Source organism: Pelobates fuscus, chromosome 2 (genome assembly GCF_036172605.1).
Source record: "Pelobates fuscus isolate aPelFus1 chromosome 2, aPelFus1.pri, whole genome shotgun sequence".
Lineage (NCBI taxonomy): Eukaryota > Metazoa > Chordata > Amphibia > Anura > Pelobatidae > Pelobates > Pelobates fuscus.
This window is the reverse complement of record NC_086318.1, coordinates 109,636,481-109,654,996: the sequence shown is the minus strand read 5'-3', so window position 1 is coordinate 109,654,996 and position 18,516 is coordinate 109,636,481. Positions and strand designations below refer to the sequence as shown.

The window sequence follows — 18,516 nt, the reverse complement described above, 5'->3', positions numbered from 1 at the left end:
CTGAGAGGCATATTTAAACCCTGTAAGGCATTTTCTCAGTGCCCTGTTGTGGTTTCTACTTGTTGGTTGTCAGAGAGCACGTTCTTGGTATATTTTTCTAGTTTTTAACTTGGGTATTGTTATTGACTTTCCCTACTTCTGGTATCCTGACCCTTGGCTAGTTTATTCGTATTGTCTCATTCTGTATCCCTGACATTGGCTTGTTATTTTGACCATTCTCTTTTACGCCATTCTCTTTTCTCTAAGTCCAGCCATTCTAAGGTCCGGTATACATTGTTTGTGTTTATATAGTTCTGTGTGTTTGGTCACTTAGTAATCGCGACACTACCCAAAGTAGATTTCTCCTCACTATTACTGCTCTATGCAACAAGAAAAGTTTTTCATGTAAAGCCCTGATGGATTCAGGTGTTGCAGGAAACTTTCTCGACATGCAATTTGTCAGTAAACACCTCCTACCCATCAAAGAGAGATCATCACCCTTGGCTGTTGAGGCCATTGATTGGAGACCTCTCTCTCAACCTCTAATTACCCACAAAACTATGCCTATCACTGTTACTATAGGAGCGTTACATAAAGAAATCATTACATTTCAGATAATTGCTTCCCTTTTTTGTCCCATTATACTAGGATTCCGATGGCCTGTTAAGCATAATCCTCATATTGACTGGGCTAAGAGGGAAATACTGGAATGGGGTAAAGAATGTAGTGAGAGATGCATGTTACCCATAACTAAAAGATTTACCGAAATTCCTGTGCAGTACTGGAAGGTTAAAGAAGTGTTTAGTAAAAGTCACACTGATACTCTACCTCCTCACAGATCTTATGATTGCTACACAGATTTGTTACCCGGCAGTATGCCCCCTAAGGAAGCAGTGTATGCCTTATCACCACAGGAAAGTAGGATTATGGAGGATTACATTAAAGAGTCACTACAAAAAGGTCACATACGTAAATCTTCTTCACCTGCAGGTGTGGGGTTCTTTTTTGTATCCAAGAAAGATGGAGAGTTACAGCGATGTATTGATTATAGGGCATTGAACAAGATCACCATCAAAAATGCTTATCCCATACCTCTTATCTCAGAATTGTTTGACAGACTCCAGGGCGCTAGGGTGTTTACCAAACCCGACCTTAGGAGTGCTTACAATTTGGTAAGGATTAAGGAGGGTCATGAATGGAGAACTGCATTTGACACGAGAAGTGGTCACTATGAGTATCTTGTCATGCCCTTCGGCTTATGCAATGCTCCGGTCGTATTTCAGGATTTCATTAATGATGTTCTCATAGACTACATTTATACTTTTGTATTAGTATTTCTGGATGATATTCTCATTTATTCCCCCGATCTCCAGACTCATCATAGGCATGTGAACCAAGTATAGCAAACTTTGCTTAAAAATGGGCTATATTTCAATCTTGAGAAATGCATATTTGATCAGATGGAGGTACAGTTCTTGGAATGTAATATTTCGGCCTCTGGTTTTCAGATGGACCCTCATAAACTAGAAGCCGTTCTACACTGGCCATTATCTCATGGGTTAAAAGCCATTCAAAGGTTTATTGGGTTTGAAAATTACTATAGGAGATTGATCAATATGACATGTAAGGGGGTTAACTGTACTATATGGTCTAAAGAAGCTAGAGGAGCTTTTGAGCTTATGCTGCCATTTTGGTACATTCTGACACTAGCAAACCCTTCATACTAGAGGTAGATGCCTCTGAGACAAGGGTAGGGGCTGTTCTTTCTCAGAGGGAGAGTCAGGATACCCCTTTGCATCCTTATGGGTTCTTTTCTAGAAATTTGTCACCAGCGGAGCGTAACTATGATATTGGTAACAGAGAATTGTTGGCCATTATACTAGCTCTGAAAGAATGACGACATCTTTTGGAAGGTTCCATGGGTCCCCTTCTGATCATAACTGATCACAAAAACTTGGCATACATTGGAGATGCTAAAAGGCTGTCTTCTAGATCATAGTTCTTGCCATGCTTTAACTTTATCATCACGTACAGACCAGGTCCTAAGAAAATCGTTTTCCTGGCACTGGAGTTTCCCTTTAATTGTCTTAATTCCTGAGGTTTCCATAATAATGTTGCGAGATCTTGTGGTCCACAATACATATTTTCTATTGCCACCCATTGAGGAGTATAGCTGGTTGAATGGGCACTAATAACGTTCATAAGTACCGTATAGCAGAATGATAGTATGCCTTTATATTTGGTATCCCCATACCACCATTTTTCACACTTCTCATAAATAATGCTTTGGGGATTCACGGGTTTACTGCCACAACTAAAGCGAACCATAGCCGCTTGAATACGTTATATATTTTTGTGGGAGTATCGTATGCAGGGATCTAAAGAGATATAATATCTTAGGTAGAATTGACATTTTGAGTGCTGCTATTTTCCCTACCCAAGATAAAAACAGGTTCTTCCATGATTTTAATTGGTTATCAATTTCCTTCAATAGCTTCGTATAATTAACTGAAAAAATATCTTTCTTTTTTAGTTATTCTAATACCTAAAAATATTAGGTCATCTTCTCTCCAGTCATAAAGATAACTTTCCTTCAGTCTTTCTTCTATAAATTTTGTTGTATTGAGACACATTGCTTGAGTTTTTGTTATGTTTAACTTATAATATGACTGTTGACTATAGGACTGCAATTCTTTATGTAATGATGGAAGCGTTATGAATGGTTGAGTAATTGTGAGAAGAATGTCATCAGCAAATAAGCTGAGTTTATAATCTGTGTTACCGACTAATACCCCATGAATGTTTTCATTATTCCGAATAGATATGGCTAGAGGTTCTAGGGCCAACACATAAACAAGGGGTGACAATGGGCACCCCTGCCGAGTCCCATTAGTAATGCTAAAAGGCTGTGACCTAAATCCTAAATAGAGCACTTTTGCTGTTGGTGTGCTATATAAAGCTTCAATTGCTAAAATAAAAGAAGGTGGAAATCCACAGGCCAATAATGTTTCATGTAAAAAAAAAAGTTTATTCTGTCAAACGCCTTTTCGGCATCAAGAGATCATAATGCTTTCCTGTTTAGTATTTTGTAATATCTTATATAGGTTTAACACCTTCCTAGTGTTGTCTTGTCCCTGTCTGCCCGTCACAAATCCCACTTGATCCGTATGTATTAATGTTGTTATAATATTTTTAAGTCGATCTGCTAAAATCTTAGCATAAAGTTTTGCATCTGTGTTTAATAAAGATATAGGTCTAAAGTTTTGACAAGACGTTAAGGGTTTCCCAGGTTTAGGGATAGTAATGACATGGGCAAACAGGAACTCAGACAGAAAGGTACCTATGGTACGAGCACTGTTAAAAAAAAACTAGTAAAAGCTGGGGCTAATTCTTTTTTTAAAGATATTATAATAAACATTAGTAAAGCCATCAGGCCCTGGTGCTTTCTCTTTCGGCATCTTATCTATTTGTTGAAAAACTTCTTCTATAGTGATAGGTACGCAGAGCTTTTTTGACTGATTTACAGATATTTTTGGAAATACAATCTTAGACAAATATGAACGAATAGATATGGGAGTAGGGGTTAACTGAGTATTCTGATTTTTTAAATTATACAAGGTGTTGTAATAGTGAGCAAAGACATTACATATTTGTATGGGTTGCATAACTTTATGACCCAAATGTGTATTAATAAATGGGATTCTTGTCTGGGCCTGTTTATTCCGTATTATTTGCGCTAACACTGTTGTAGTCTTGTTTCCCAATGAATAAGATGTCGCTCTAAGTTTTTTCAATGCTATAGTAGCTTTCTTAAGTTGAATTGATTTAATGTCTTGTTGAACAGTCCTTATTTGCTCTTGTAAAGCTTGAGTGGGATTTACTTGATTGACTCTATGAAGATCTTGCAGTTTCCTCAATAAATTAATTAATGATGTATGGTTTGTTTTCTTTATATAAGATGCTCTGCTCAGCAGTGTACCCAGAATTACAGATTTATGTGCCAGCCAAAGAGCCGCCGGGTTTGTGTCTTCATTATCATTACTCTCAAAATATTGCTGTATTTCATTGCGAAATTTATCCTTAAATGTAAGATTATTGAGCAACTGTTCGTTCAATCTCCACGGGCTTTTATCTTTATGTTGATATGAATCTAAGAGAGTGAGTATAACTGGGTTATGGTCAGATTCTGTTGAAGTACCAATCTCACAGGTACTGACCAAATCCAAATGTGTACTGAGCATAAGATATCCATCTATACGTGAGTATGTATTATGCACTTGTGAAGGATGTGTATATTCTCGATCTTCTGGGTGAATCGTTCTCCATATGTCATATAGGCCATAAGAAGCTAGTGTTTTATTAAGGGAAGTGCATTGTTTTTGCAGGGATTTTTTTCCTTTTGTGTGTATGCAGAGCTGTTGAATCTGCATTAGGTTCTAATATATGATTAAAATCCCCGCATACAATCAGGATACCTGTTCGAACCTTCTCTATTTTTTCTAGAAGGGTTAACATATAGCTGGACTGAGTTTTATTTGGAAAGTAGCAGTTAACTATTGTGTAAGTAATGTTATTTAATGCACAAATAAGAATAATAAATCTACCTTGCGAGTCCAACTGTACAGTTATTTGATCAAAAGCTACTGCTTGGCTCACCAATATTGAGACTCCTCTACTTTTAGCTGGAGATGTAGCATGATATTGATGAGGAACATTTTTCAAACCTATTATAGGATTAGAGCCATGTTTAAAATGCGTCTCTTGAAGACATATTATGTCTGCTTGTGAACTGCGAAGTTCTTTAGATAAGTTATAGCGCTTATGAGGTATATTTAAACCTCTAACATTATGCGAATAAAATTTCATTTTGCTTATTTTCTTACTATATTCAATTTAGCTTGTTGACTGTGTTAACCTAAATATCAGTAAAAAAAAAAAAAAAAAATCGAAAATTGGAAAAAGAAAAACGACCCATATAGGTCAACTTCACTAATATGTGCCTACAACTGGCACTTCTTCGTTAGGGGTAATATGAACGGATCCGATTTAGCGATAGGCAGTCCTGGGCTAAGTAAATTTACACCTCCCACATTAAAAGTAACATGACAAGGAAAAAGAGAGACGAAAAAAAATGTATTTCCCTTTTTTTTTCTTTTTTTATATTAATTAAGCTTCATACTTAACAAGTATAAACAAATTAAACAACTTTTGAGGTTGGGGAAATTTATACTCGGTTATCTAATTTATAGTTCTATAGATAATAACTGTTACTCTGACATGCTTCCCCTTAACATTCCGAAAATAATACGGTAGATAATATAATACATAAAGTAATATAGTACACATTACCCCAACCAAAATCATTCTTTAGGACTTTTAATTTTAAAGCTTATGCATTAATGTAACCTTATGATATCCTTTGGGTATAGAATAAATGATCTTGTAAAACTGTTATATCTAGCACACTCTGAACCTGTAAATCGAATTATTCTTTATTACCTATAATTTATTAATTAATGTTGATATATACCGGTACCTTATTTGATTTCCTTTTGTTTAAGTTAAATAACATTATTAATTAACAATTTTTTTAGTAATTGCCACTCCTAAGCAAATTTAATTAACAGACAATCTGTAGCTTACAGCAACACTCTAATAATACTATTTTTGATCATACCTGTATTATTTATGTTGCTGCCTCAGAATAAGTATATAAACTTATTTATATTGAAATTAGTATTTCTGTTCATACTATTACCCAAAAGCAAAATCAAAATAACTTATTCCTCGAAAATGTTAATAAACTTGGAATACTAGATAAACTTAAATATCTCATATTGCTTGATAGAATCCACTAGGCTCGAATCATCTCAGCTTGATCCCATACTTCATGTATCTAGTAACTTATAACAATCTAATTTTCCTAGTTGCAGTGTTTTTTTATCCATTAGTTTACTGCTATTAAACCATTTTAGACATCCATATCTCAAAAAAATTTTTTTTTTTTATAATAATTAAGCTTCTTACTCAACAGGTATACACAAATATAAACTTATTCATATTAGAATTAATATTCCTATTCATACTATTACGTAGAAGCTCAACATAACTTATGCACGAGAGTCTTAATGAACTTGATATACTAGATAAGCTTAAATATCTCATATTACTTGATACATTCCACCAAGCCTAGATCTCAGCTTGATCGCAAAATTCCTGTATCTAGTGAATTAAAAAAATATTGTAATGGGAACAGGCTAGACTGGTCCCAAGCTAAGATTTAGGCCTACAATAAAGAGAAGTGTACAGGCACTCTTCCATCTAATAGGTGCTGGATATCTGGGTAACCCACTCCTGGTACCTCCCAATAATATATACAACAACAAAATGATACCGCACTCTATATAAATACTGCTGTAAAGCTCTTTCTTGCAAAAATAGATTTATTAAATATCTAAAGATAATAGAATATCAAAAAAGTATAATTGATGGCAAAATATATCTACAATCTTACCATGACACCTAAACAATGATAAATATATACAGAAAGCCCCCAATATAAACCGAAATTGGTAAAGTGCACAGAGGCACTAAATGATAGAGAGCCCTCTATCTGCTATATACACTGTACACAAAAATTCATCAATAATATAGAAAAAGTATATGTGGGAAATAGCAAAATGTCCAAAAAGTGAAAAAGAAAAAAATGAAAAAGATGAAAAAAGTATTTACAGTCCAAATATGTGTACACTGATGATTGCATGTAGCTATTGCTCCAAATGCTTAATGGTTAGATCTCACCACGGTTAGAAGCCAGAGGATTCCCTGTATCATCTGTTAGTTGTATCTGTGTCTGAGGGATTATCTCCGGTCTGTGCCAGGATAGAGGAACATCCAGTGAGTCCTCCTTTGTCCAGTGCAACCTCCTAGCTCCTTCTTTGTTTGCTTGTCATTGAAGGGATCGTTGGATTCCGAGCGCGCAGCCCGTTACAGCACCCCACCGATGATAAAGAGACCCTCTACAATAACCAGCAAACAAAGAAGGAGCTAGGAGGACGCACTGGACAAAGGAGGACTCACTGGATGTTCCTCTATCCTGGCACAGACCGGAGATAATCCCTCAGACACAGATACAACTAACAGATGATACAGGGAATCCTCTGGCTTCTAACCGTGGTGAGGTCTAACCATTAAGCATTTGGAGCAATAGCTACATGCAATCATCAGTGTACACATATTTGGACTGTAAATACTTTTTCATCTTTTTCATTTTTTTCTTTTTCACTTTTTGGACATTTTGCTATTTCCCACATATACTTTTTCTATATTATTGATGAATTTTTGTGTACAGTGTATATAGCAGATAGAGGGCTCTCTATCATTTAGTGCCTCTGTGCACTTTACCAATTTCGGTTTATATTGGGGGCTTTCTGTATATATTTATCATTGTTTAGGTGTCATGGTAAGATTGTAGATATATTTTGCCATCAATTATACTTTTTTGATATTCTATTATCTTTAGATATTTAATAAATCTATTTTTGCAAGAATGAGCTTTACAGCAGTATTTATATAGAGTGCGGTATCATTTTAAGATTTAGGCCTGCCCTTTCACCATAGAACACCAACACCATTCATCATAAGGACTAGTCTCCAGCAATACAACATTCAAATTAATGCGATACAAACAAACAATATTTGCAACTCTATACGAATGATCAAACATTGGTACTAGAGCAGGTCTTCAATCAGTGATACTCTCAGAATACCATCCCATTATTACGGATTGGGTCAAAATGTTAAACAAACATTCCACATCCAAATAATTTGACTACAAAAAAACTAGACTCATAAAAAAACATCATATCATATTATCAAATAATTTAAGTTGGGAAAAATATTTAAAGGACCACTATAGTGCCAGGAAAACATACTCGTTTTCCTGGCACTATAGTGCCCTGAGGGTGCCCCCACCCTCAGGGACCCCCTCCCGCCGGGCTCTGAGAGGAAAGGGGTTAAAACTTACCTTTCTCCAGCGCCGGGCAGGAAGCTCTCCTCCTCCGATCCTCCTCCTCTCCTCCCATTCGGCTGAATGGCACGCGCGGCAAGAGCTGCGTGCGCATTCAGCCGGTCTCATAGGAAAGCATTATCAATGCTTTCCTATGGACGCTTGCGTGCTCTCACTGTGATTTTCACAGTGAGAATCACGCAAGTGCCTCTAGCGGCTGTCAGTGAGACAGCCACTAGAGGATTTGAGGGCTGGATTAACCCATTATTAAACATAGCAGTTTCTCTGAAACTGCTATGTTTATAAAAAAAATGGGTTAACCCTAGCTGGACCTGGCACCCAGACCACTTCATTAAGATGAAGTGGTCTGGGTGCCTATAGTGGTCCTTTAACTTCACACTATGGTAATAGCAACCCAAAAAAATACAGTAGAATACTTGAGCAAGTATATTCTGAAAAGAACAGCAAATTAATTTTTATTGCGTATCGTGTGATCCACAGTCTCACAGTCTAGGTTTTTGTTCCTTCTTGAGGTGGAACGGAGTTCACATTAGTAAATGCAGAGAGTTCCACTCCAATTCCATTCTTACTTCAATGCTTCAGATTTATAATCACCGTTTCGTTACCTTGCCATATTTGATCCCTAACGAATGGATCTAATGTTGCTTCTCCCAGAGGTGAAAATAGAAAATAGCCTTCTATCTAGATGTTACTGTAATTTAATATATGAATTAGCATTTTTAACCATAATATTCAATTAAACCCAAACCTTTGACTCATTTTACTTTTTTGATATTTTAGACATTAAAGAATCCCACGCTACATAAACATCAGGAAGAATAAATGAATAGAAGACAACTCAATGAACCTTGTCTATTATGTCCATGGGAAAATAAGCTGAGATATGTTCCACTGCATTTTAACTTTTGATATAGGGAATCTCTGAGCTTGTTAAAAGTTAATGCACTGATAAATATGGTCTTCAAGTGAAAATTGTGTCCTAGTTTCTAAGACACATAATAGCCAAAAGCTATTCCAGACAGGCTGTCATATTGATTGAGAATAAATGAGAGCGACCATGGTGATATAATGACAGTGCTACACACAGTTTACAGCAATATCCTAAAAGTGAAATCTTTACCATATGATATAATTTATTTGAAAAATGAAAGGGTTTCAGACATGCATGATTCGGACAAAATGGAATAATCAAGAAAATTACTCCTTTTTTTCATGCATTGTATGGACAATTATTAAAGCATTTTTATAGTTGATAAGATTTGTAGATTTTTTTTTTACTCGTTTGACATTATTTTTATGAAAATAAACTAGTTGTATGATGAATAAACATACAGTTTCCAAGAGAACTAAGTTATCAGGTAATCAAATGCAGCATCAGTTTCCAGAAAAATGTCAGTGAGGTTGTTTTATGTCACTTAAACGGAATTCATGTAACTGTGACCTTTATTTAGCATATTCAAGAGCATTAATAACCAACCTGCTTTAGGTACTGATAAAAAAACAACTCCCATTATGGTGAACAAGCCACCGATTGGAGAAGCTACAAGTGACCTTTTTCTAGTTTAAACTAAGTGCTTTGGCAGTTTCAGATAGTTCACATTAGAGTAATTTTCCTCCCATATAAAAACAAAGTTTTTATGGCACAGTTTTCCCCCACGGAGATGGATGACTGTAAATGTTAAGCCCCCATTGGTTCATAGTGGACAGGTGCCACTTACCACCAAAACTTGTTTACACAAACAAATGTTCTATGGAGCATTGCTCCTAAAAATTAAATAATTTTACATATGTCTCCCCATTCGTGATATGCGACTCTGAGCATCGGTTCATATTTTTTCTGTTGTAATGGGCCCCTGTGAAATCAGCAGTACTGGGAGTAAGGAAATTCAGGTAACTTCCTCCCAGCTTTCAGCAAGAGCCATGAGAATATAAAAATATTGAAATGATAACTTTTTCTTTGTCTCAATGCGTATTTGTATGTGTATATCTCTGTGTCTCAGTATGTATGTGTATCTATATTTTTGCGGCAGTGGATGTGTCAATATGTGTGTGTTTGAGTGTCAATGTATGTGGGTGAGTTTGTTTGTGTATTTGTGTTTGTGTGGCAGTATTATCTGTGTGTGCGGCAGTTTGTATGTATGTGGGCATAAATTTGAGCATTCAAACACCAACACTACACACAAACACACCCCAGCATTCTAAAAAGCAACACTACACAAAACACACACATCTATATTTAAACATCTACACTACATACAATACAAATAAACCACTGCAAATGGCAACAACACACACAAACACAGCCATACATTCAAGCATCAAAGCTATATACAAATGCACCATTGCATTTAAACACATAAACTGACAACAAACACGAACTGCGTTGACCTACTCCATACAAAGACATGCTTACGGTAAAACACACAGACTGCTCACAAACGGAGCCCTACAAGGATGGTCAAATGGTAAATCCCTTGTCAGCAAAGCATCATGGGAGTTGTATGACAGTTGAGAAACTACCTTTTGTCCACCAATACTCTACAGGGCATCCCTAAAAATTATTCGCAACAGAGCCCACTCTGTATAAGTTTCACTATTACTTTTTGCCAATGTTTTTTTTTTTTGCTTCTAATAAAATGCTATGTGCCTTTGTTTTAAAACATTTCATCACTATTAACATATAACCTAGTATTCATAAGATGATAGACTGCAGATGTTTATTGTAAAAACAAAGAGAAAGTTACCTGCGCTCTGGACAAAATCCCTATGTATATTTAAACAAAATGGAGGCTCTCTAGTTTCATTCCAATGGCCATTTGAATATAAGCTCACCTGCCACGTCAAGGCAAGCCTCACGCGGTGCTTTATTTTGTGTTTGCAAATGCTTATTGTACTCATTTCTTCACTAAACCTGTGAATAACATGAAAAACGTAATAATTAGGATTCATGATGAACATTCCCTAATGTATTATATATATTTCCCCTGAAACCTTACTATTAACCTTTAAATAGATGTACAATGCATTGAGCTTTCTCTGAAGTAAATACCACCAGTATGTACTGGCTGGCTTTAATTAACATGAATGAGATTATGAATAATAATATTCTTGTAATTAGACTGTAGGGTTTTTACACAAATTCCAAGAACTGTATAGACAAGGGAATTGCATATTTTAGACCCAAAACAACAAATTGGAAATAAAATACATTTCAGCAGTATTCTCCTAAAATTTGCAGTGTTCTTGCAGAGTCCCCAAAAATGATATTGTACTGACGAAACCCCTGTGGGTTTTTATAACAGAGAGCATGTGCCAATCATGTACGTTTCATGGAAAAACTGAGCCCATGCTACACATTATCGTTTCTAAGAGCAAATCAATTAATGTAAGAGATGAATTACCGTATGATCTCACCTTCTTTCCTCTGCACTAATGTTTTATTCTAAGCTACAGTGTGGGGGAGGGGGTGTAAAGTACACCCGTTTCAATGAAAATACATAAACTGTCATTGATTGAAAGCCATGTTTTACAATGACTATAGAAGAAAAATAACCTTGAAAATACTTTGTATTTTGAAAAAGCTGCTCAGTAACAGTGCAAGGGCTGGAATGGAAGAGCGGTGCTGTAATATGTTTTATTTTTTAACTCATTGTAACATTTTTCTGTAGTTACATTTTTTTTTTATTAAAGGAACACTATAGTGTTAGAATTACAAACCTCTATTCTGAATGGTATAGAAAACTATCCCTAGTTTTAGTGGTGTCCCCCCCACTCATTGGCGATTAAAGGATTAAAAACCCTCTCTTATGTTACCTCTTTTTAACGCGGAGCATTTCTTGGCACTGGCTAGGACTACTCCTCCCACAATGTCACAGTGATGGTGGGACCTAATGCTCGGCATTTACTGCATGTGCCTGAAAGCATCCCCCATAGGAGAGCATTAAATCAATTCCTTCTTATGGGGAACATGGAAGATGCTAGACATCCTCATATAAAGCGTGAGGACCTCCAACACCATTTAACCAAGTAAAACTTGGTTAAAGGAACCTAGAAACGTTCTAGTGACCTTTTGGAAGACAGCCACATAGTTGACTTGAGCCCATTAAGAGCTAAAGAGACATGGTAGGCAGTCATATGATGATATTGGTATTTAATGGGTTAAGTTATAGTTAGCATGTCCTTATTCCTAAGTGCTTCTAATATATTTTTTCTCCTGTTGTTCCAAGGACAAATGTAATGTTTTAGTGAATGTTTACTCTTGATTTGTTTTTGTTTTGTTACATTAGATACTATTTTGTGCAGTATATTAATTTATGTTTTCATCTCTCAAACCTACACAACACATTTATCACAAACACAAACACATGGCTAAACGCAATCAAGGTAACAGAAAAAAAGAAAGCAATAATTGAAGGCCAAGTTCATAAAGTTCTGAATCCTTAAACAATCACTTACATTGAGTCATTGAAACATGTGTTATACTAAAATAAGCTGACATTTCAACATAACTGATTCTCATCGAGAAGCAAACATCATGCACTGTATTAAAGTTAATGGGACATGATTTTTTTTCTGCTTACTCTTTAGTGAAATAAATTTATGTGAAGTAAATGTGGTGTGCCCGGGTATAATATTTATGCGTGTCTTTCATGGTGATTTAACCGCATACAGTTGGAAGCCAGGGAGAATTAATGTCACTAAGTGTCTTGTGATCGTTACTAAAGAATAAGGAAATAGAAGCATAGTATGTTATAGCAGTAAAAAAAACTATTTACTCATTTGATTATTGCCTGATGCCTTATAGCATGCAATGCATTAATGAATTTTAGCTAATAGACTATTCAATTTATCAAATGTCATTTATTTTTCACAAACTAGTACATTCTCATTTTATTCCACACTTTCTATTTTCCAACTTCAAATTTAGGCAGTACAAATTTTAGACCTGCTGTTGAAGGGACGTTGAATTGGTACGTCCAAGCCTTGCATGTCCAAAGGGCATGGTAGGTATTTTGGTAATATTAGAGTCAGTACACAGGTAGAACAGATGGAGGTGAATCAAACAAGAGATTATGAGTTCACTGTCTCATTCTTTTCAGGATAAGAACATTATAATAAGTATCATTCCCTAGGCATGGATGAAGGAAGGATTTGTAGGTCAGTCTCTGGGCTCTCTTGGTAGTTACTGATTCATTTACCAGCACATGGTTAAGAGTATGGAATAGTTGAGTTGTGTTCACCCCTGGTGAATTAGAGAAGCCAGCACATGTTATGTGCTGGTCTCATGGCGTCTATGTATGGCTGCTTCCTCATATAGTGGTGGTTCTTGGGACAGTTGTTTATTTTGGAAATATTTAAATGTGAAAACTTAAGGTGTGTGTGTGTGTGTGTGTGTGTGTGTGTGTGTGTGTGTGTGTGTGTGTGTGTGTGTGTGTGTGTGTGTGTGTGTGTGTGTGTGTGTGTGTGTGTGCGTTTGTACATGTGTGCGATGATAAAAATGTACACATACATGAGATGAATGAAGGAAAGAAAACATGTGTAAATGAGAAAAAATATATTTTTCAATAATGTAAGTATACAATTATGCAATAATAGTTAAATATAAAACAATCTTAAGGCTTTGACAAGATATTTCTTAATTCAACAATAAATAGCAATGATACAAATAAAGCCACAGTTTTGAGATACGATGGTCCCAAATAACATGGAAGGGAATAGGCAGCAAGTGAGCTTGCATGTATACTCTATCCAAAATGAATTATCCTAATTATTTTGGAATAAGAATGGGTGGGCATCTCCCACCTCTGTTTACACTTCCCAAATGAGAAATCTAGAGATAGGGAGAATGGAAAGCAGTGCAGCCTCTCAGGGCAAAATGATTTTGGGCTGCAGATCCCAACATTTGAGGCTATAGACCCCTCCCCTCCCCCATTGACGACATTCCTGCTATAATATTAACAATAAGCAAAATATAGTGATGACTTATCTTACCCACAGTTTGTTTTTATATTTCTACTAAATTTTATTTACATAGCTGTTGTTTCCAGCATTTTTATAATAAAGTAATATTTTTATATACCTATCTGTGGAGTACATCCTTCATACAGCCCTCATCATCTTCTAGTTCCTTCATATATCCTTAGGTGGGGATTGTTCCACCTCACACTCTTAGGATATTGTCCTCCATCTATATCATTTGTCTGTATATTCCATACCATTGGAATTTTCTAGGTGTTTTTTTCCATAAGATGTCTTCACAACTCTGATATCAAGTTCAAAAGACCATCCACTTATACCCGTAGATGGGGATTATTCCATCCAGGCCTCCTTATTAGGGCTGAGACAGCTCTATAAAGTGTGAGTGTGCAATTTGCCCATATATACTCCCTCTAATACCACCAATTGTACTGCACCATTATTTGTCTCTTGTTTTATATCCATAGATTTATATACTAGAAACTACATCTGTACTGTATGTATATCGATTTTAAGCACTGATCACCTCCTATATTTTGCTTGTACTATATATTTCACAAGGGTGAGGAAACCTCTTAATTGCTGCTAGCTTTCGTTTGATATTGAACGCGTATTCACATCTGTTTTGTATATGATATTAACAATAAAGTGTAACATATATAGAAAAAGTAATAAATATTTTTCCAACCAAAGGTCTAAGCTGGTTCAATTTGGTCATAAGCAGATTAACCATAAGTTGGCCTTGGGTCTAGCAGTTTGACTGCGGCATAGGCCGGGAAGATATCTGGCCATTCACCTTCCCCATACTGAGAGTGAAGAGAGGAACATACTGCACCCGGTTTGATCTTAATCCTTGTAGATGGATACAGTATCTCACAAAAATGAGTACACCCCTCACATTTTTGTAAATATTTTATATATTTTCATGTGACAACACTGAAGAAATAACACTCTGCTACAATGTAAAGTAGTACGTGTACAGCCTGTATAGCAGTGTAAATTTGCTGTCCCCTCAAAATAACTCAACACACAGACATGAATGTCTAAACCGTTGGCAACAAAAGTGAGTACACCCCTAAGTGGAAATGTCCAAATTGGGCCCAATTAGCCATTTTTCCTCTCCGGTGTCATGTGACTCGTTAGTGTTACAAGGTCTCAGGTGTGAATGGGGAGCAGGTATGTTAAATTTGGTGTTATCGCTCTCACACTCTATCTCATGCTGGTCACTTGAAGTTTAACATGGCGCCTCGTGGCAAAGAACTCTCTGAGGGTCTGAAAAAAAAGAAATGTTGCTCTACATAAAGAGAGCCTAGGCTATAAGAAGATTGCCAAGACCCTGAAACTGAGCTGCAGCACGTTGGACAAGACCATACAGCGGTTTCACAGGACAGGTTCCACTCAGAACAGGTCTTGCCATGGTTGACCAAAGAAGTCAAGTGCACATGCTCAGCGTCATATCCAGAGGTTGTCTTTGAGAAATAGATGAATGAGTGCTGCCAGCATTGTTGAAGAGATTGAATGGGTGGGGGGTCAGCCTGTTAGTGCTCAGACCATACGCCGCACACTGCATTAGAATTGGTCTGCATGGCTGTCATCCCAGAAGGAATCCTCTTCTGAAGAGAATGCACAAGAAAGAACACAGTTTGCAGAAGACAAGCAGTTTAACCCCTTAAGGACCAAACTTCTGGAATAAAAGGGAATCATGACATGTCACACATGTCATGTGTCCTTAAGGGGTTAAAGACTTGGATTACTGGTACCATGTCATGTGGTCCGATGAGACAAAGATAAAAACTCTCCTTCCCCCCCTCCCGCCTTCTAAATATACACACACACACACACACACATTCACTGACAGACACGCATACACTAGCTAACAGACATACACACTCACTAACAGACACATACATGCACTAACAGACACGCATACACTCTCACTAACAGACACACACACTAACAGACAGACAGACAGACACTCAGTCACTAACAGACACACACACACACACTCACTAACAGACACACACACACTCACTAACAGACACACACACACATTAACACTCACATTTTTTTTTTTAAATTCAATCCCCCCAGCCTCCTTACCTTTGGGAATGCTATGGGTTGGGCGGTGTTCTCCCTTTCCTTGGGGTCCAGTGGGGCTGTTGGGCTGCTGGGCGACCGGCCAATGACTGTGGCGAGGGAGCACTGATTCTCCTGTTCAGCTCCCTCGCACGTCACAGAGTGATGCCGGAGCCAGAATATGACGTCACATTCCTGCTCCTGGCATCACTCTGTGGCGCGCGCGAGAGAGAGCACACTAATTAGTGCTCCCTCGCCAGTGCCGCCTGCATGGATTTTTAGTTTGCCGCCTGCCCGCCTGAATTGTCAGTTAGCCGCCAGGCTAACAAGACATTTGCCTGGGCATTTGGGGGCAGCTTTTTTTGCCTCCCACTGGAAAGTGCTGCCCAAGGCAAATGCCTTGTTTGCCTCGCGGCTAATACGTCCCCGCACTTACTACTTTACATTGTAGCAGAGTGTAATTTCTTCAGTGTTGTCTCATGCAAAAATATAATAAAATATTTACAAAAATGTGAGGGGTGTACTCACTTTTGTGAGATACTGTAGATAGAAAGATAGATAGATAGATAGATAGATAGATAGATAGATAGATAATTATACACAATGTCCTTCAAATATTTTTTTTTTAGCGATGTTAAGGATTTTAGCATTAGACAATTATTTCCATGTATTTTGACATATTTCATTTGATATATAATTACAATATGAAACGTTTCCCAAATTCCTAGAATTTTGTGTGCTATTTATTTATTTTTTCTCCTTTTTTTTCAAAGCAGATCTGTTACTTTTCAGTATTTCATAGAGACATTCTTTATGAAATACTGAAATTCCAGTGCAATCCAAATATATCATAAGAGAAAGTAGAGACTACTTTGTATCTAGATGAAGCCTAGGGTTTGCAAAAGTTGACATAAGGATGAACTCCTCCATCAATTTTTGCCTTTCCCAGCGGCCATCATAAATCGCAGCTGTGGAACTCAGTTTTTGTCTTTGTAGAATCCTGCAATCTCACATAATCCTCCATAGACCCCAGTGTTGTACTCTCGCACATGAGCCATAGTACAGCAATGACGTGGCTCTTGATGACTTAAATGCCAGAAGCCGAAGAAGGCAATAAGACAAAGATGGTGGCGGCCATGAGGAACAGCCTCAGGAAGTAAAACTCACCTACCCTGCACTCTGCAGCCACCCAAACCACATTGGATCTTTCAGTTACGTGGGTCTTTGCGATATATGCAAAGACCCCCAAAAGTGACAGATCTGCTTTAACCTTATAGCGAAATTGACTTCCTTTCAAAATGTAAAAAGCTAATTAAAAAAGGTATAATTTGACCTCAAATATTATAATTTAATAAGTATGTGGATTTAAAAAAAAAATCTGTTTAAATTTTACACAAATAGTATCTAAAACAATATGTATTGCATTATTAATTGTATATAGCACCAACATTTGTTTTAATATTAATTACAAAGACCATTTTCTCTTTCAGCGTTCTGGAGGAGCATTAGCTATACCACTCTGTGCTTTTCAAGGGACAGTATCTCTTCATGCACCTACTGGAAAAACCCTTTCTTTATCTACATATGAGGTAAGCAGTGAGGGTCAAAGAATTACACCAACATCTAAAAAGATAGAGGTATATCGATCAAAGAGTGTTGGACATGAGCCAAGCAAGGAAGATTCTCCCACTCAATTTCCAGACACCAATGTGAAGATCCATTTAGAAGTTCTAGAAATTTGTGACAACGAAGAGGCTATGGACACAGTGTCAATAATCAGCAATATAAGCCAATCTTCGACTCAAGCCAGGTCTCCATCTCTACGCTACTCGCGCAAGGAGAATCGATTTGTTTCATGTGATCTGGGAGAAACTGCTTCATATTCCCTCTTCATTCCAACAAACAATCCTGACACTGACATTAACATTTCAATCCCAGACACAGTTGAGGCTCACAGACAGAACAGCAAGAAACAACATGTGGAGAGAGACAGCTATCAAGAAGAGATACAGTTGTTAAACAGAGCTTACCGGAAGCGGGAAGGGGAAGAAGATAGCTAAAGAATAGATAATCAATTATAATGAAGGCATTTTCTTTGAATTTAATTAAGCTTTATCCCTGATTTGCATTGCTACACACATATTTCAATGTCTTTTTATTTTTAAGGCTTTTTGCCAGTAGTGTATTAGATCTTTGTTTCTGTTTTTTTCTGTTTGAGTTAATTATAAGCTTCTTCAAACACTTGACCTGATAATCCTTCATATCTATTTAGGATATTAAATTCATTATTTTTATTATAAAATAAATCCACATGCCAGTTAGTATGAACGTAACAATCTACAATTGTGACTCATACAAAGAAAAAAAGAAATTACACATTTGAATCATTTTGTGTAGTTTTCGTTTAACAAGATCAGGAGTGGAAACCTACTGCACTCCGGCTGCTATCGAACTAC

The 18,516-nt window shown here is 36.7% G+C and overlaps 1 protein-coding gene across 1 annotated transcript in view; it reads left to right on the top strand.

The window, feature by feature from the left end:
- GPR149 (G protein-coupled receptor 149) overlaps positions 1-18,217 on the top strand; it is a 70,218-nt gene extending 52,001 nt beyond the window's left edge. Inside the window, exon 4 of the mRNA XM_063442569.1 lies at positions 17,551-18,217. Coding sequence (XP_063298639.1) covers positions 17,551-18,120 — 570 coding nt within the window. The 3' untranslated portion in view covers positions 18,121-18,217. The remainder of the gene's footprint in view (positions 1-17,550) is intronic.
- Positions 18,218-18,516: the final 299 nt, after the last annotated feature.